Genomic DNA, 19,439 nt, shown 5'->3' on the forward strand with positions numbered 1-19,439 from the left:
AGCTTTTCAACATGTTCCAGGACTCTGTTGAGTCACTACTAAACTTTAAAATCAGTGTGAAGATGTGTCCATTGTCTGCGTACAGCCAGCCAAACAGACAAGTAACTCCACTGTCTGGTCACCATGAGGTCATACTTGCCCACCCAAATAAACAGTGTGATCAGGAACAAAGAATGAGGAGGAAAAGAAAGAGAAGAAGAAGAAGAGTATCCAAAAAACACCCACAAATGTTCCACATCTGCGCTGTCTCACTAAGTCAATGTGGAGATATTTGAATATATTCTGTTATCTATCCAGTAAACGTGATAAACTATTATATGAAGTTTGACAAAGGATGAAAGAAACTTCAAATGATCGCCATCTTTTAGCATCCAACATACAACTGTCAGGAACAGCTCAAATACAGATCAAATGTAACAGTAAGAAGTGCCACACTCTAGTTTTTGCTGCTCACAACTCAGCAAATAGATTGTTTGACAATATTTTTAAGTGGGCATAGTCACAAGTTTACAGGTTTGAAGCACAAAAACTAAAAGAAAGTCCAGTGCACCATGGGAATAACTCACCAAATGTCTGGAACGACACTGGAGGAATGAAAGCCACAAGCTCCATGGGTATATCAGATATATCAGAACCACGTCACTGTTAAATGAATCTAATGCAAAGCTGTTTTTGTAAAAGATGATGTGTCACCCTGGGAGAAGTGAGTAAAATCTCTGGATTGCAGCCATGTGACCTGGGTGTGAAGTTAATATGAGGTCAGAGTAGCTGACAGTAACCTTTAATTGTACAATACTTGATACAACTATCAGGATGCAATAAAACAAAACTCCAAAAGAGGAAGGCGTGCATTTTAAACCAACACCATAACACTATGACATACCATGAGATTAGGGTGGTAACAAAAAACTACGAAAACAAAGAAAGAAAGCATGATAGATGAGGTGTGCTTTAATCTGAGGTCAGGCTCAGCAGGTCATCTCCAGCCTGCCTCCCTCTCCTAGTGTGAGGTGACCTTCACTGGCCTGCTCAGTCGCGCTGGGGGACATGAAGTAAATAACCCACTGTTGAACCACAGGCCAGATAATAAGATGGTTGCTGTGGATCTCTTCATTAGTAGGTGGAGCAGTTTGGATGCAGCCACATTGTTGGCTACAGTGAGAGGAGACAGGAATAAGCAGTGAAAATGTTAGAAGGGGGAGGTTTCTTTGCGAGCAGTGGGGTGCATTCAGAAAATGTCACAAAGGAAAATGTCACATCTCACCTTCTCATCCTCTTCTGTGCGCACTGAGAAAATTATTTGTGGGAGGAAAAGCTCAACAGCGCTGGAATCAAACCTTTCTTTAGTCATACAAACACAGATTCATGAGCGTGTTTCAGTTTGGGGGAAAATGATCGGTTATTTGATTATTTGGCCAGGCGATGATCACGGATAAAGTCCAATGATTTTGAACACAATGAAAGTATTCCCTGTTGTCTCACTATCAGATATAAGACACAACGGGTGAGCTCAGACTCTTGACTCAACACAATGACAATGTGACATCATGTTTTTATAGATTAAAAGTTTATTTCGTGATCTTATTTCTAATTTTTTCGTTATTTTGCTGGAAAATCTTACTAAAGAATAAAAAGTACTTGGTGAAGAGCCTAACACAAAACACACAACAACAACTTCCATTACAATTCACACCAGCCAGCCAGAAACAATAGAGTGGTTTGAGATATTAAATAGCTTTTCATATAGCTGCTCGCCTCTGCCACACAGATAAAGCTCATTAAATGTCTGGCTCTCATCCAGCAGCTGAAAGACACAAAATAATGCGTGTGCAATCATGTGTGTTCAGATGTGAGGGGTGTGTGTTATGTGGAGACACCTGGTCTCGAGTCTCCACCCGTCGTTGAAGCTCAGTTTGAAAATGAATGGATGTAACTGACATTATCCAAAGGATCTCTGCTCTCTCCACATAAACTGACAGTATTATTACTGGATCATGTTTTATAGCCTGACATTAACATTTGGCTTCTTTGGGTTGCATTTTTGGAGATAATCATACTGAAGTTTATTTGATTTTCTGTAATTATACAAAAAGTATGTGGAAAAATCTTATTTTGTTGCATGAACCACAACTATGCTGACTTTAAGATTTGACAACATAAAAAAATAATAATTTTCCCAAAAACATGACTGACTTTTGAAAATTTTACTCCGGCCATGCGATTCCATTGTGTCTATATAAATGTGTTCTTGTAATGTGGCCACTTGACTGAAAAAGATAGAAAACTGCATATGAAATATGTGCAGAAATACACAATAACCTCTGTTGTAAAACTTGAAAAACACCACAGCTTTTGGCAACTAAGAAGCTCTGAGCCATGAAAACAGACAGAGTGAGAAATGATCCCCAAAATGGCAGAAAGATGCACAGTCAGTGCTGCAGTTTGGACCAGAGCGAGCCAAGTTCCAGCTCGTTAATTCAACGTTTAATTTGCAAAAATCAGAGGATTACACAAAATTTTATCCCTGGAAACATTAAGTCTCTGCGTACAGCACAGGAAATCCTCAAGTCATGATTTGATTTATTGAGGTGTACCTAAACCTGAACGGGATTTGTCCCAGCAAATAAAATAAATAAATAACTTTGCTGTGTGAATGATGAGATAATGTTGAGATCAATGAGACATGTTTTTATCATAATGTTTATCGTATGTAGGCCACTGAGAAGAACAAAAGCTAAGTGCAACGAATAAGATCCATCTTTATCATTTAAGGAGTAATGGCAAGTCAAAGAACAATCAGAGTCTCTCAGGCTTCGTAGTACAAAGCTAGCATACTACATTATTTCCATTAGGCATTAGTATAATTACCATAGGCATACGGTCTATTCTGTTGGTTTAGGGAGCAAAAGATTCCTGAATGTACTTGACTACAGTCATATGCTACAGATAATTTTTAGATTATTCAAACACCTGAAAACACATAATTAGCTACAGTATATGATGAACGCATGAAGAAAAACTGTATAGTGGCTGATATAGTTAATCAAATATAGTTTATGAATGTGAGACAAGCCTGTACACCACCAGAAACCAAGGTATCAAAAAAAAAACCTCACAAAGACGCACTAAAATCAACAAAGTAATTGCTTATTATATTAGCGCAGAAATGTCAAACACAATGAGCAAGAAAGGCATCGGGAAAATTGTCAACATACTGGTCAAAAGATGTTTTCCTCTCACAGTAAGGGACAAAACCTGCCTGTATGCAAAATGCAGCAGGGGAAATAAGGAGGGGTCTCACAGCTGCTGAGTAGTGTGTGTCTTATCAAGTAGCCCTGATCTCAGCCCTAACGTTTCATACCTTCCTACACGGAGGCTGAGCCAACATTTAGATCTTTCAATATAATACAGTTGCAAATCACTTACAAATAAAAGAAAAAACACATATGTGTAATGTGGGTATGTGGGTATATGGGTATGTGTGCGCATACGCCCATTTTTGCAACATGTGTGTTCATGCACATGTGGCACCATAAGAAAGCATACTGCATCAGATTTGGGCTGCAGTTTTCTTGAGCAGCAGGAGATTCATGGAAGCAGTGATCTCTCAGAATACTGAACCATTCAGAAGCTGCATTTACTTGGGTCATTGCCACACACGAGTTGATGCTTTGTCAGCTGGCAGACTTTTTATGCGATCACTCTACTAATAAAAGCAACACGAATTGTGCAGGGCTGCCAGGTTTTTGATGCTCTGGCACTAATAAAAGTTTACCATCATCTTTCTGCAGCACAAACATGGGATGCAAAGGACAGTACAGATTAGGAAGTATACTGCATGCAAAACAGCCTTTTTAACGGAAGCCAACATGTTATTGTGCTGATGCATGTCACGACAAGACGATCACCAGACTCATCATCAGAGTGGATCATAGCCAAAAAATGAGCAATTTAATTACAATTTGAAAAGCACATCTGGCACTCTGAACTAAATGTATCAAATGACATGGCAACATAACTAATGGACAATAAATAGTAAAGGTATGACGACACAGTTAATGAATCTCAGATTTGGCTGTAATATTTACAATGTTTGAATCTTTTAAAAATCACTGTATCATATATTAGTGCAAGAAATAATTAATAACAATGGCACTAGGAATTTTTGCAATGCAGCAACTACCCTTCTATTTACAAGGGACCAGGATTACTTGGGGACTTTGGTATGTTGCTACGACTGCGGTGGTCAGTGATCTTAATCCCAAATCTGCCATTTCTAATTTGTAAACTACAAATTCCATCAAAAACTAGCTTCCATATTTCAGTGTTTTCATGTGCACAAGAGGGTGGTGTTGGCAATTTTAAATGGAAGTTAGACAGCATTTTGTCCACATATGTCAAAGAGCATGTCTGGCTGCGGAGCATGAAGATATATTAATTGAAGAATAAAATTTCAAAAGATGATATGATGGAGAACATCCATGGCAGGACTACGTAAGGAACATTGGGCTACCTTTCAACAGGAACAATCTTTGTAGAAGTCTATTAAGATTCATTTTAGGCCTGCAGCTGACCACAGATGGAATTCCCAGAGGATTAGTTTTAAATTCAACTCAAACTAATCCCAGGCAAACAGGGCTTTATTACACTGGACTGGTATTACCAAGGAAATATCCATCGCATGTCTGTTTCTTGCACTGCATTCACACAGAACATCCCAAGTTTGTTAAACTGAAATTAACGACCTGCATTACTTCTAATCTACAGAATAACTACTGAGCAATTATTGAAATATGGCAAAATGTTCCAAAAATGCTTCAATGATTTATTTTTATCATTATGATAGATACGAGTTTGCTCTTTCAGTGACTAGGACTCCATGCTGTTTAGTAAAATAAGACTCAGGAATCATGAGAACCAGTGCTGTGCAAATGTTTAATTTGTAAAGGTCCTCAGGTAAGAGAGCTTAGGTTTATGTGGACTGATGTGAGGTTCTGTTGGAAATATCACCCAGCAGAGAGCCAAGGACTTTTAACAGGAAAGTGTCAGTGGGAGGTAAACTGAAAGCTCAATTTTAATAAAGTGGAATTATTTTTACCTCAATTCACATCAAATCTCCTACCAGTGCAAAAATATTTATACTCATTAAGTTGTATTGATATTAAAAAATATATAAAAATAGTAGGCCAGTTAAACTATACATGGGCCAGTAAAACTTTGAGCCACTGACCTGGGCCTGGAGCTTCACCACCATGGCTACACCATTACAGGCCTGTTTTCTGGAGCAGCAAACGTTGCATCAGAGCACAGGGCTCTACACCTGATATGACTGATCATCAGTTCACATGAGTCACTATTTACAGGCCTGAGACATGTAGCGATACGACCTATCAGAACACTAATCCCCTGGGCTACTGCTCACAGCTCACCAATTTAATTTTTGGTGGATTAAACTGATATTTAAACGTGAAAGCTTTAATCGTGGGTGTGTTCTTGCTCTGAGGGCTCAGTAGCAAGTCCAGCTTGTTTCTGTTGAAAATAATATTTGCCAAAAGCGATTGTGAAAGAATTGAGGTTAATGTTCAAACGCTGTCTGGGAATCAGACAGTGAGGTCTCATTACTGCCTAACCAGAGTTATAAGCACTGCTATAAAATGAGATCAGAGCCGTTTCAGTAAAGATTGTAATTAGTCCAATTTATGCTGATATGAATGCTTGTAATCATTTTGTAGTTTTTCCGACAGAGCAGCTCTGAATAATGCCACTGACTCACTGATGTTCCCACTTCCTGTGGTTAAGGGAGGTGAATTGGAGACTGGAGAAACAGCCGATTGCTGCCATTTTTTAATTTCCCATATGTATATATAAAACAAAAATTGGTTGCAAGCTAACCGGGCCTAAGTTCAAGTTTACATCTTGCAGATCTTTCCAGTGAATGTGGCACACAGGCATAATAAAAAATGTCTTTACTTTGACTGACAAGACAGAACATAAAATGTAACTTTTGCAGTTACATAATTCGACTGTCTGTCAAACCTTCTTGTCTTATGATTGTTTCAGACCTCATTGTTGTGTTTGTGTTCCTATAGTTAGCTGGCAAGGAAGCAGGATGTTTTTCTGGAATCGCCTTGCTGGCCAAGGCCCAAAGGTTAATATCACCCAATCACAACAGGGATGGCCACCCTCAGTCACTTCCAAAAAACATTCATATATCAAGATGGCCCACACACACACTGTTTGATTTAAACCACAGCATGCTGTAAAATCTGTAACGCCCACTTGAATGCAAGCGAAGGACACTCTGCAATCAGTGATTGCAGACACTCCTCTGCAATCACTGATCCTCAACCTCGTTTTCGAGGAAAAGAAGTCATGTAAGTCATGCAAGCGACAAACACCTGTCAAACACCAAGAGGTGGGGGTTGGGGCTGTTGATTGGTTGACCTCATTTCACTGAGTAAGAACGGGGAAGGTTGATGGTAGAGTTCATACACACATTTCCCTGTTCTGCTCTTTCTCTCACTTAGAGATCCTGCAGAATACTTTAGCTTTTTGATGTGTGTGTGCGTGCGTGCGTGCGTGCGTGCGTGCGTGCGTGCGTGCGTGCGTGCGTGCGTGCGTGCGTGTACATGTTTATACATCTTTGTGAGGACAGAGAAATTGGCCTGCTACCTTATTTGTGGGGATCAAAAGTCACTTATGGGGACGAAAGGCCTGTCCCCACGAGTTTGAAGGCATTTTTGAGGCTCAAAATGTTGTGTTAGTGTCAGGGTTACAATTAGGTTATAGTTAGGTATAGGGTAAGGGTTAGGTTTAGGCATTCATCTTTGATGGTTAGGGTTAGGCTAAGCGGCAAGGGAAAGCATTATGTCAATGAGATGTCCTGTGTGTGTGTGTGAGTGTTCTCCTCCTCAGTGGACAACACTGTGTTATCTACAATTTTGGGGAAAAAGACTCCTACTCATTCATCCATCCAGCTGTTGAAAAAAATATTTAAAGTTACTCATAATTTTTCCACACTTCTGCTATGAAAGTTCAAAAGCTGCCAGTTGTAAGCCCTTTCCATCTCCTGTTTTTCCTCCATTAGCTAGCTCCCTGGCAAGGCCACTATTGTGGTGGCCCTCGAGCTGCCTCTGTACCTTGTCTCACTGTCAGGTGGATTGTGTCAAATTAAGTGGCAGTTATGACAAATGATTATGTATGTGCCTGCTTTTACATGGACACATGATCCCAATTATTGTACACAAAAAAACTATAGAGAAGAAAATCTAAACTCGGGCAATTATGATAGTTGAATAGCATGTTACTTGTTCAACTTGATATCGCTCCACTTAAGAAAATATCGGTTTCCAAGTTGGTTTAAAAAAATGTCATGACATTCTCTGCTGGAGTGCTCACCTTATACTACCTAGTGCTTTGAGGTGACTGTTATGAATGAGTGCCTACAGGAGGCACAGCCATTTGTCGTTTCCTGTGAATTAGGTTAATGCGACTTGATGCTCTTGAGCAGTGCTTCCCAAACATTTTCCAGCCACGTACCCCTTGAAACATGTCACCCTCAGCCGCATACCCCCTACTACGAACGATTCTTAATTAGTGTCTATAAATACATTGCAATATCGCATGCATAAAAATAAATACTGCACAGTCGATTATTTCTCACCACCAAATGAATTTATTGATATTTTTTAGTAATGACAGAGTTTTAATAACAAACTTTACTACTTAATACTAGCAGTGTATCAAAAGATTTATTAGAATTCACTTTTTTGTCGAGAGCATAAAGGCCATGAACTTTCATTAAACAGAACTTTATTTAATGTGATGGATGTGCTTGAGCAGAGGCACACAGCTCTTCAATGTTTGGCTCAATTTGGGAAAGGCTGAGTCTTAAATCGTTTTCCACACAAAGTCTTGCTCTGTATTTTGTTTTCATGTTTGTTAAAACAGAAAATCCCCTTTCGCATAAGTATGTGGTGGCGAAAGGCATCAGAGTCTTGACAGCGCGTTTAGCCAGCGCGGGCTGTTCAGTGCGCAGCCCTATCCAGAAATCCGCCAGGTTCTTTTGAGTGTGTTCAACTTTTAGAGATCCATCTGTGGCGATTTCAATTAGGCTCTCCTGGTCAGACGGTGATAACGAAGTAGGCACGGCGGTGAACGGGTGACGTATCCAATCATTTGAGCCGCCCGTCTCTGGGAAGTATCGGCGTAACTGCACCTCCAGCTCCTCAAGGTGCACGTTACATTCGCGCTTTACACTTTTAGATAGTGTGAGATCATTAGAGCACAGAAAATCATGCAGCACAGGAAAGACTTCAGTGTTGTTTGTATCCAAGCAGTTCTTCCAAAGGTTTAACTTCTTTATCATGGCCTCAACTTTATCTTGAACATTGAATATAGTTGCAGAAACGCCTTGTAATCCGAGATTGAGCTCGTTCAGACGAGAAAATATATCACACAGATAAGCCAGGCAGGTAAGGTACTCTTCATCATGCAAATGTTCAGACAGCTCAAAGGGATGGTTACTGAAGAAAACTTTAAGTTCATCCCTCAACTCAAAGAAACGGGTCAGCACTTTCCCTCTAGATAGCCAGCGAACCTCTGTGTGGAGTAATAATGTCTCATGCTCGCTGCCCATCTCATTGCACAACGCAGCAAATAAGCGGGAGTTCAGCGGCCTGGCTTTCACAAAGTTAACCATTTTTACACTCGTGTCCAAAACATGTTTCAAACGGACAGGTATTCCCTTTGCAGCAAGAGCCTCTCGGTGGATGCTGCAGTGTACCCAGGAGGCATCTGGCGCGACTGCTTGCACACGCGAAACCACACCTCCGTGTCTCCCAGTCATGGCCCGTGCGCATCAGTACAGATGCCAACACATCTGTCCCACACGAGTCCATGTGTGTTCATGAATGTGTCCAGCTTTTGAAAAATATCTGCGGCAGTTGTCCTTTGTTCCAGTGGTTTACAGAACAGCATGTCCTCCTTGATGGTTCCTTCATGAATGTAGCGCACATATACGAGAAGATGCGCCAGGCCAGCCACATCCGTGGACTCATCTAGCTGTATTGCATAAAATTCACTGTGGTGCATGCGCAGAAGTAGCTGCTGTAAAACATTTTCTGACATTGCATTGATGCGCCGTGAGACAGTATTGTTTGATGATGGAATGGACTGTATCGTCTTTTTTGCCTTTTCCCCCAACATTGTCCCTACCATATCTAAAGCAGGAGGGAGAATGAGGTCCTCCACAATAGTGTGGGGTTTGTTGTTTTTAGCCACTCTGTAACTGACCATGTAAGATGCTTGTAGTCTGTTTTTATTCATAAGATCTGGCACCTGAATGCAGGTTTTACTTGTTGAAAGTGATTTTAGCTGTCGCTCAAAATATTCCCTTGGTTTATTTTTCAAATGGGGATGATTTGTCTCTAAATGTCTGCGCAAAAGTGAAGGTTTCATTGAGTTCTGAGACAATACTTTTGCACAAATAACACACTGTGGCCGGGAAAATCCACCAATATTTATACACGTAAACCCCAGCGAAATATAATTGTCATCATATTTGCGCTTCTTTGATGAGGTTGTGTTACAGTCCGAGCTGTCATGCTTTCTCCCACTTTGACGCTCCGCATCAGACACTTCATCACTTTCCACATGGCTGGCTCCAGCTATGCTAGCCACTTGGCTAGTAACCACAGATACATCCCTGCTAGCATCCAAATCTGACGAACACATTGTTGTTGAACAATCACCTGTGCGGTCACTGGAAAATGCATCTTCAGACATGAGCTTATTGGTTGTTGTGGCCGGTGTCTCTGTGGTAGGGCCTTTTTTTCTTGTTAACCACTTGTCCATTTTCGCGCTGCACTGAATGCTTGGAGGCAACTTCAACTGTTAGGTGTCAGTCATTTGGGTCATTTGGGCAAATCACGCCCATGTATTTTGTCAGAGCTATTTTTTTGCTGAACACCAGAGGGTGGTATATAGTCATGTATTTAACAGTCAAATAAAACTTCATTAGCGCAAATTTCGGCTTTTAAAATTTTTGATCCCCACTCCAACCCCAACCCACGCGTACCACCTACAGCCACTTGCGTATCCCCGAGGGTACGCGTACGGTAGTTTGGGAACTACTGCTCTTGAGTATACATTCACTTCTATTAACAACTCAAAATGGAAAATAAATGCCTAGAGAAACACTGTAAGTGTTCATTGTTTTCCTTAGTTAGTTATATATTAATAAAGAGCAATGTTATATCATAATAGGTTCAAATTTATTGGTTTAATGCTAGTAAATTTTCACACACTAAAAACTTCTATTGAAAATTTCCTAAACACTAAACATGACAGAACAACTTCCACAAGGAAAACTCTTTAACAATGTTTAATATTAAATTGTGTCAAATTTGAAAATACTACAACAGCAAGCATAATGCAGGCTTTTGTTCAATGCACAGAGTTGTGCCCATTTTCAGGGACAGGATAGAAAAAGCAAAGTTTAAACGAGGTGGTCAATAGCAAAGACAGCAAAGCAATGTGCAGTCCAGATCAGTGTGAGATCAACATCACTCAGGTTCGGGGGGGGGGGGGGGGGGGTAACATTATAAGACATTAAGCTGGAGCAGATGATGGATTTTCCCTAGTAAGAGTGTTGTGCTGGCATTTTCACAATTTAACAGCCCAAAGTTTAATCTAAAGGAGGAGACTTAACAAAATATAATTTGAGAACGGTAAACAGATAACCACAAACACACTGAATATTAACAAAGGGAAACAAACAAATGCTTTGACTTGTGTCATTTGTCACTTTTTGAGATTTCTCCTTCCTACTCATTGCAGATTACCACAATAACTAAACCTGTACACTAATACGTGAGATTTTTGTATAGTCATCGATAGGGCTCACCTCAGCCATAATTCTCGTTAATGAGGGCTTTATAATTAATGTCAATCATCCTACTGCATCTGCGCCTTCCCATTAGTGCGCTTCTAGGCATTCTAAAATGGCACATAAACCATTTGGGCTCTATCAGTCTGCCCCCTGGCATCTGCAATGCAGGGAGAACTATCAGCTGGAGTCCCAAAGGTCGTTCTGGCTCAATGGCTCCTCAGCTGCACCTAACCCATAAGTGGTTAAAGGCTGGGAAGGAAATCACTCTCCCGTATCAGTGAAAGGGAGGGGAGGAGATTTAATGAGTACCCTAAGCACATCCAATGAACCGGAGATGTTAACAGCTACTGTTACCGTTGACAATATGTAGAGCTAGGAACAGACGAAGTTGATGAGGCTGGAAGCGGTTTGACTTCTTTCAGCATTATCAGTAGCGAAGGATGGACATTATAGTGAGCATGGGGCTGGACACTATGGAAAGAAATCCATTCTCTCAGAAGAAGAAATGTTCTAAACATTAGCTACATGGTCATATGATAGAAAAAAAATGTTGGTAGTGCTAGATGTTTAGTGCAATGGTTTTCAAAAGTAAACTTCATCAAACTGATGGACAGATAACAGATTACAAAGAATTAAGGAGCTACAATGTGCATTTTATAGCTTAGAAATGAAGTGAAAGTGAAGTTAGTGAAATAACAAAACTCCCTGTTCCCAGCCACTCCTATTAACACTGTAGAGTACACATTTAAGCTGCTGTAGATTTCAGTCTACCTCAAGTCTGCCCTAATTAGCTTGATCATGTCAGGGCTTAAGCAAGGAGCAACAACATGGTGTCTTAAGTGAGAAGATATTACAGCTTATCCTTTCATCTCTCTTTCAGCTAGCAGAGAAAGAAGAAATGTTTTCTCTGCAATCTATGAGAGCTATGAACTCCATCACATATAGCTGCAATGTTTTGGCTGTGGGGAAAAAGTTATTAATTAATTTAAAACATAATAATATTATTTGCAACAAAAACAAATCATATTTAAATACCCTTTCAAGAAATCTAAGGTCGCTTTACACAAAAGTCAGAGCTCAAAGGCCTCAGTGAACAGGTGGCATTTGAACTGTCTGTTGAAAATACTCAGGGATGGAGCCTGTTCCAGAGAGATGGTGCAGTAGCACTGAAGCCTCTTTCCCTAAAAGACTGGCGTGAGAAGTGCAGACTACGCCTTTATCTGCAGAATGCAGAAGAAAACATGAGGTCTAGAAGAGAAGATCAGAAAAATGCTGAGGAGCAAAAGCATGTTGGGATTTGTAAATGAGGAGATGGATTCGATAAGAGATACGGAACTCGACTGGTAGCTTAGCCGTCATCATCGCCAAACTCCAGCACGTAAGTGTTAGGGTGATGTGTTTAGGTAAGAACTCCGGCAGCTGAGTTCTGAACATACTGCACTGTGTCCAAGGCTTTGATAAACAGACCAAGCAGGAAAATGTTACAGTAGCCCAGGTGGGAAGTACTGAAGCTATCAATGATGGTTTCAGCTGAAGAGTCAGGGAGCACTAGCCAGAGCTTGGACATATTTGGGTGGCACTTTTAGAGATGGATTTAATATGTAGTAAGGAGAGTGGAGGAAGCCCAGGATGACACCAAAGTTGTGGAAAAGGTGAGATAGAGGTCCAGATTGGCCACTTTTCCTGGCTGTGACCTGGGAACCACAACCACAGTTCAGTTTTATTATTGCTCAGTTTGAGAAAATTGGTTGACATCCAGTTTTTGATGTCTACGAAGAAGCTGACGAGAGACAAAGGAAGACCTTACCAAGGTGCTTCTCTGGTCTGTCACAGCAGATGGTCTGTGACCCTCCCTTTCCTCAGGACCAATAATCAAGACTGCGAGGCTGAAGCTCATGCGTGCCCAGAACACGACGCTTTCCAGCCCTGGAAGATCCACATTCTTTTGCATACTTTTGATATTTTTTAAAGAAGTGTGTCATGTTACTGGATTTTGTTGGGACCTGTCGCCACTATATCTTGCAACCTGTCTTTATCTGTGCTTGGTCTAATCATAGAAAACTGACCACTTCCACACTTTTGATGATGTGTGACCTTTCTTTGGTATTATCTCTTCCTGAACGGCGGATACATTTTCCTTCTTGGCTTTACTCATCAGGACATCCTGGTTATTGTCATTTTTTTCTCTCAGAAGACCAGCGTTACACCAACCTTACATACTGCCTGAAACCAAATTATTGTTTGTCTCATCAAATATTAAAGCCTACATTCATCATCGGCATTGAAATTTTCCCCCCTCTATAAAATATTGTGATCATTTTATCGCCCAGCACTGCTCACACCATGTTGGAAAGTTCCAAAAATATCCATTATAAAAAGGAAAGCTACCATTTCTCCATTTTTTTACATTCAATGTTCAATGGCATTTACATTTAACCCTATTTTGAATTTGTTTAAAAGATAAAGGAGGAGTTTGATTACACCTTGCAGAATGTCTGACTTTCATGATGTAATAATGTCCTGTTTGTTTTTACGGTGGTGACTGTTTGCAGTCACCACCGTAAAAACAAGCATTCTTCTTCCAACTGTCAGTATGCAGGTCCCACATTACAACACTCCAGTGGGTGTTTGTATGTGTTTATCCGCTGTCCCTGGCAACATATTGAAATTCACGCTGAAGTTAGAAAATGACATCCATCCTCTGACTGTATGAAATGTTGGTTATTTTGTGGGGGTTTTATTGTAACAAGGACAGTGTGTAAGTGAAGACATCAGTGACGAGTGATTCTCCAGGAGCAACTGTATGATCTGATGATCTGTTTCTCATAAAGTAAGGACGATAAGCATAAAAACCACTTATTTGTGTGGGTTTTCTTTACAAGACGGCAACTGGCTGTTATTTTTAAATGAACATGTAGAAATCATCATCAAGCAAAAACGGAAATCCAAGCACAGCTCTGACCTCTAGCATGTGCAGCTTTTCTCCGAGGACATCTCTTTGCTTTGTCAGAAGTAAGTTTTTGTCACACATCTTACCGAAACCCCAATTATACACATTTGCAAGAAAATAAGAACAGCCAACCATGAAGTAATATAGCACATGATTCACAGCCTTCCACAATGTAAGCAAATAGGCAGATAAGTCACTTAACATGAAAACGCCCTGTCTGCTCCTTCACGGTTCACACAAGAACAAATAAAACTGTGGCAGCACAAAAACATCTGTCTTTCTTCCCATGATACAAATATAAAGCTCACTCCCTCAAACTTCCCCAAAACCAAATCCTTCCCCTGAATCTAAACTGCCTGCAAAGAAGACATTTCCTCTTTTAGGCCGGTTTTGGGAAACATTTGGAGCTCCACCGATGACTTCATCTTTGGACAGAGGTTTTCTTATTAGAGGGCTATCTTTATAGTTTTTACAAACAAAGACAAATAAAATATAAAACTGCCTTAGTATGGCTCCTGAACAGTATTACACACAAGCTGCAAGTGATTTCAATTCCTAGCAGCATTAAAATAAACTTTTACTGAATTCTATCAGGAATTGCACTGTACAGTATTACCACGCGACAATGAGTTATTACGGACTCAAATATGATGTCCTCTGTAATGGCTTGCCCATATCAATAAAGTCTTAAATATTTTAATTATTGGTTTAGTGAGGTAAAGTAGCCACCAAAGGGGGCATGCAACAAATCTGACTGTAAAATTGTGGGTGCAAATCAATATTTACTATAACAGATATGCTAGGATGATAGCCGGTGCTCAGCTTCTCATACTTCTTACTTCAAAAAGTCTTTACGGAAAATGTTGTAAAATCTTTCAGGACTTCACAAAACATTTTGAACATTTAGCCAGTTGAATATTATTAAAATACTTAGACATATGGTACTGCGATAGCAATCAATACTGGCCTATACCTGTTTTTAAACCAATATACTGATGCATGGCTTCTAGAAGAGCATATTCCACCAACAGCTAATAACTGGTTAAAGTAGATATATGTGGCAGACAGTCGTTTATTTTGTGCTTAAGCCTCTTAACCCTCTAAATGTGCAAATGCACAGAGTTTCAGACTTTATATATGTAGAATCAATAACTTTATGGGAGGGATGAACCCTCCCCCAATATCACTTATATCAAATAACTGGACTAAAAAAAATATACTACTAATAAAAAATACCTGAAATGAAATTACCAGTTTGATGGCACAGCTCAAAGCCCCTCTGACCTCCAGTTCTGATGCATTTGTTCTTAAGCTGTAGGTTTCCCAGGTATCCCAGACTGGCATTATAACTACATGTTGAACAAATTGGGCACTGAATAGATTAGCACAAGGCCAAATAACACCAAGTAATGAGCCCACTATGGATAACTTGGTGTTAGTTGGTGGTGGATTACTTCTACTTACTGATAAATTACAACAAATCCAAAATCCATACTCTTTGACAAAGCGCAGATTTACTGCTAGAGCACACTTTAGTCTTCTTCAGGACTCCAGACTACATGCCTTCGTCTGACAAACCAAAGAATGTATACAACCTACCATAGTAGGAAACAGCCAGCATCCACACTGACTGAGCAAAAACTGTGAAGCTCCTGAATTAGGTCCCTTTTCTCCATTAGGGAATGAGTCTTTCAAACATGTAGAGCTGCAGGGACAGAGCATCTGTGTACATGTTTTACTGAAAGCGTATATTTCCTGAGAGGATTAACTGTTCATTAGTAGTAGCTGATGAAACAGACGGACATCATAACTGCTTGTTTATTCTATATTGACTGCTTCATTTTTCACACAACCTCACTGCTGTGTGACTACATGCTTACAGACAGTTTTATAACTACTAGCAATAGCAACTAATTATGATGGCATATATTAACTCATCTAAGCCAAAAAACATAGTTATTAGGAAAGTTCTGGAAAAAGGTCCACATTGCAGAACTACTAAGAAAAATGGTTTTGCATAAAGGTACCGAAAGCAAAGGACGTCGCTGTTTAAGGGGTTTCTAGCGATTTCTGTGGGCTCATGAACTCACAAGGGAACGAGACACGTCCTCCTGACATAGCAAGGAGTATCGAAAGGCTTTTACTACTCACCGCATCTTTCTCCTCTCCTCCACTGTCGTGCTGCTCCATACTGCAGAGTTTCCTTTTGTTTTTATTCTCCGTCCTCTTCATACTGACGGTAGGAACAGTCCTATCGCGCGCCGGATTGCACCACTTCACCCGCTTGCCTGTGCAGTTTCCAGTATCCTCTCGGTAACTTCACTTAGCTGGCTAGAACAACGTGTCAGGTCGGCTGCTGTGGTTTTCAGGGACACCTCAGCGCCAAACTGAAATGCATGGCTTGCTGTTGCAGTTTGTTGACTTGCGATTCCACCTATGAGTTTGCTCCGGCCAGCCATTCCCGACTCAGAGCCCGGCTACACTTCTTGTGCTGACTCCACATCTGGAAAACCCGTTGTGACAAGCTGTCAATCAGCCTTCTTGCATGAGCAGCCACCGGTGTCTCCTTGAAAACGATAAAAGGGCAGTGTGCGCTTTTCACAGGGATAGCTTTATATTTCTAGAAAAAATGTATCCGTGCTGCGCTTTTTTGTGCCGTCTGTGGCAACAGTTCATTCAACCCGATTTAAGCTAGCGTCTTGCCGCTGAAACACTAGCTGAGCGGCTAGTCTGGCTGCCTGATAACGTCTACCTGCCCAGAAAGACCGTGACACCCTGGCAGGTCTACCTTCCCTCTTAACGCTTCCAGATGATTCCCCAAGAGCTCCACGTCTTCCGTCTCTGTCTGGTGACTTCTTAGGCGACATACATCATGTCTCGGTGTTCGCCCATCCTCACATAAAGGCTGATCTCTGCGAACACTGAGTTAACCTCGCTGTTGAACTGCAACGACACGGTACAGCTCAGCTTGTTTCCTGGCTCTGACACGACTGCTGGGGTGTCAGGTTAGCAGGAATACAACATCCGGTCCATTAATACCAAAATAAAAGTATGCAAGAAAGGACAGGAATCCACATGTAATAAAAACAACAAAAACAAATCCTATCTATCTAACTAACTACTAAACAAATAAATATATAAATAATAAAAATGCAATGACTATTAAAAATAAATATTAGTGATAACCTCTTTGTCTCTCCCAGAGTGTTCAATCTTTGACGTCTTTGTAGTCATAGAAAATAAACCAGATGGGGATAACATTCTCTTATTTTAAAACGATAATAATAATAATTAAATTGTATTTATTAATTTAACCAGGTTAGTCTCACTGAGATCAAAGATCCCAGTGGCACTAACCACTGATCTCTTTTACATAATAATTATAATAATTTGGGATTTTCCTGATGTGAGTGAAATTTGAACACTGACAATGCAATGTGATATCGGTAACTGTCGTGGTAAAAGAAGACAAATATACTCTACTGCCATTTCAAAAGAAGAAAATATATTTTTGTTTATCCTGAATGCAATATACTGAAGTCAATATGCCGTTATATTATGTCTGTCATTTTTCGCAATTTGCGCAAGTGCAAAAGGTTTTACTTTGAAATCCTAATCCCCTTCACACCTCTGGTTTCAAGCTCATCTACACCCTCCGCTTGCTAGACGATTTCTTGATTTTGGAAAAAAAGATGATGACGATTATAAAAAAAATCCATGCAGACACATGAAAGAAATTAACTTTTTGTTTTCTAAAATTTAAAAGCACACTCACAGAATCAGACACCTTATACTGATTCCTTTACATATACCGACTTGCTTTTGCATCCTCGTAGTGTTGGGGCTGTGAAACAATTCCACGAGGTTTGTTGTGGTTTGCTGCCACCTATTGATTAACAACTAAACTGCTTCGTATGTGTTTTCTGTGTGTATGTTTAACGAGACCGTGAAATAAACAGATAGGCTTATAAAGTGATGTATATTTTAATGTTTCATATATAGCTGCATATAACATTTACATATTAAGCAATATATATTCTATTATCTAATAATATGAATAATTAGTGTGTATTTTAGGCGCACGTGTTGTTTAATAAAATCCTCTTTTTTCCCAAAGAGGGAATTTTCTTGTCACTTTGACATCCTTGTATTTAAACCACATGGCAATACTTTGGTAAATTGTGCCATATATATGACAGTCAGATTTTCTTTTATCCCCACAGTAGCCTTATTCTATCTTTCACTGTTAAACTTCACCAGGTACACCTGTTCAGTGTTTCATTAATGCAAAGATCTAATTAGCCCGTCACACGTCAGCAACTCAGTCCATTTAGTCCTACAGTCATGGTCAAGACAACTTGCCGAAGTTCAGGTTGTGCAGCAGCAGAAGACCGCACCAGCTGTCAATCCTGTGCTGAGTAGGATAACATTGACTGGGCTGATGGATCTCAAACTCTGCTGCAGCATACAGATGCTTTCATTTAGTTTATCTGGCATAAACAAAATAAAAGCATGCCAGTATCCATCCTATTTGTACCAGTAGTTTAGACTGGTGGTGTAATGTGGGGGACATTTTCTTGGCACACTGTATGTCAGCATCATTTACTCTAAATGTCTGACTGAGTATTGTTGCTAACCATATCCATCCCTCTCTGATCATAGTGTACCCATCTTCTGATGGCTGCATTCAGAAGGATAACACATTCAAATAACCTCAAACTGAATTTTAAATATGACAACGAGATCATGATAATTTCCCATTTTTCTTTTTTAATGCTCTGATATTTTGAGAAGCACTATGTGATTTTTGTCTTGAAAGGTTCTTTACTTTACTGACTTTACTATCACTTTCCTCAAATGACCTCCCAAGTCATTGCGTTTTAATCCATTCGAGACACGTTTGGGGTGTAGTAGAATTGGATATTTGCATTATGGATGTGTAGCTGGCCTGCAAATTTGTCAGCTTCCCATTCAGTTGACCACAACTCCATATTATGGTCAGTATAGACAACAAAGTCCAAAGAGTGTTTCCAGCGCCTTGTTGAATCTTTGTCACAAAGCCAATATGGAGTTCAACTCAGTGTAACTAAAGAAATGGCCAGTGAGTTTACCCTTACTCTTTAGTATAAAATAATTCATAAATTTCAAAACATAACAGGAAACAACTCGTATTTTCTGCGCATCATGTCTTCTTTAATTTAACATGTATGATCACTTTTTAATTTAAGAGTTTTAAAATTTTAATCTTTAAATTTTTATGCCTCTGCTTTCATTTTGTATTTGCATTTCCTGCTTTTATAGCTTTTCTTGCTTATTGTTGATCTTATAATCAGCATTTAATATTGTTGATCTAAAAAGAGAAAAGCTAGTGACACTTGAAAGTATTCTGTAATTTTGTGTAAGTCACATGTACATCTATTGTTATTCTGTTTTGTTTTTATTTTGAACAGCATTTGAGCGCTGATTAAACACGGTTTATGAAGTGTACAGTATAAAGAAACCCTCACTGTATTTGCAAGGCTGTGCTTAAGGTGAACAAAATAAAAAACATGTAGTATAACGTGAGAAAACAACAAACATGACAGATATTTTTGTCCC

The 19,439-nt window shown here is 39.8% G+C and overlaps 1 protein-coding gene across 4 annotated transcripts in view; it reads right to left on the reverse strand.

The window, feature by feature from the left end:
- mast2 (microtubule associated serine/threonine kinase 2) overlaps positions 1 to 16,833 on the reverse strand; it is a 153,860-nt gene extending 137,027 nt beyond the window's left edge. For all 4 annotated transcript variants that reach the window (XM_085387706.1, XM_085387708.1, XM_085387707.1 and 1 more), the window contains exon 1: positions 15,993 to 16,833. In XM_085387706.1, the coding sequence (XP_085243832.1) occupies positions 15,993 to 16,073 (81 nt within the window). In that variant the 5' untranslated portion in view covers positions 16,074 to 16,833. The remainder of the gene's footprint in view (positions 1 to 15,992) is intronic.
- Positions 16,834 to 19,439: the final 2,606 nt, after the last annotated feature.

The sequence above is a fragment of the Rhamphochromis longiceps genome, linkage group LG17 (genome assembly GCF_057381845.1).
Source record: "Rhamphochromis longiceps isolate RC_006_pf linkage group LG17, R_longiceps_female_GT1.1, whole genome shotgun sequence".
In the NCBI taxonomy this organism is placed as follows: domain Eukaryota; kingdom Metazoa; phylum Chordata; class Actinopteri; order Cichliformes; family Cichlidae; genus Rhamphochromis; species Rhamphochromis longiceps.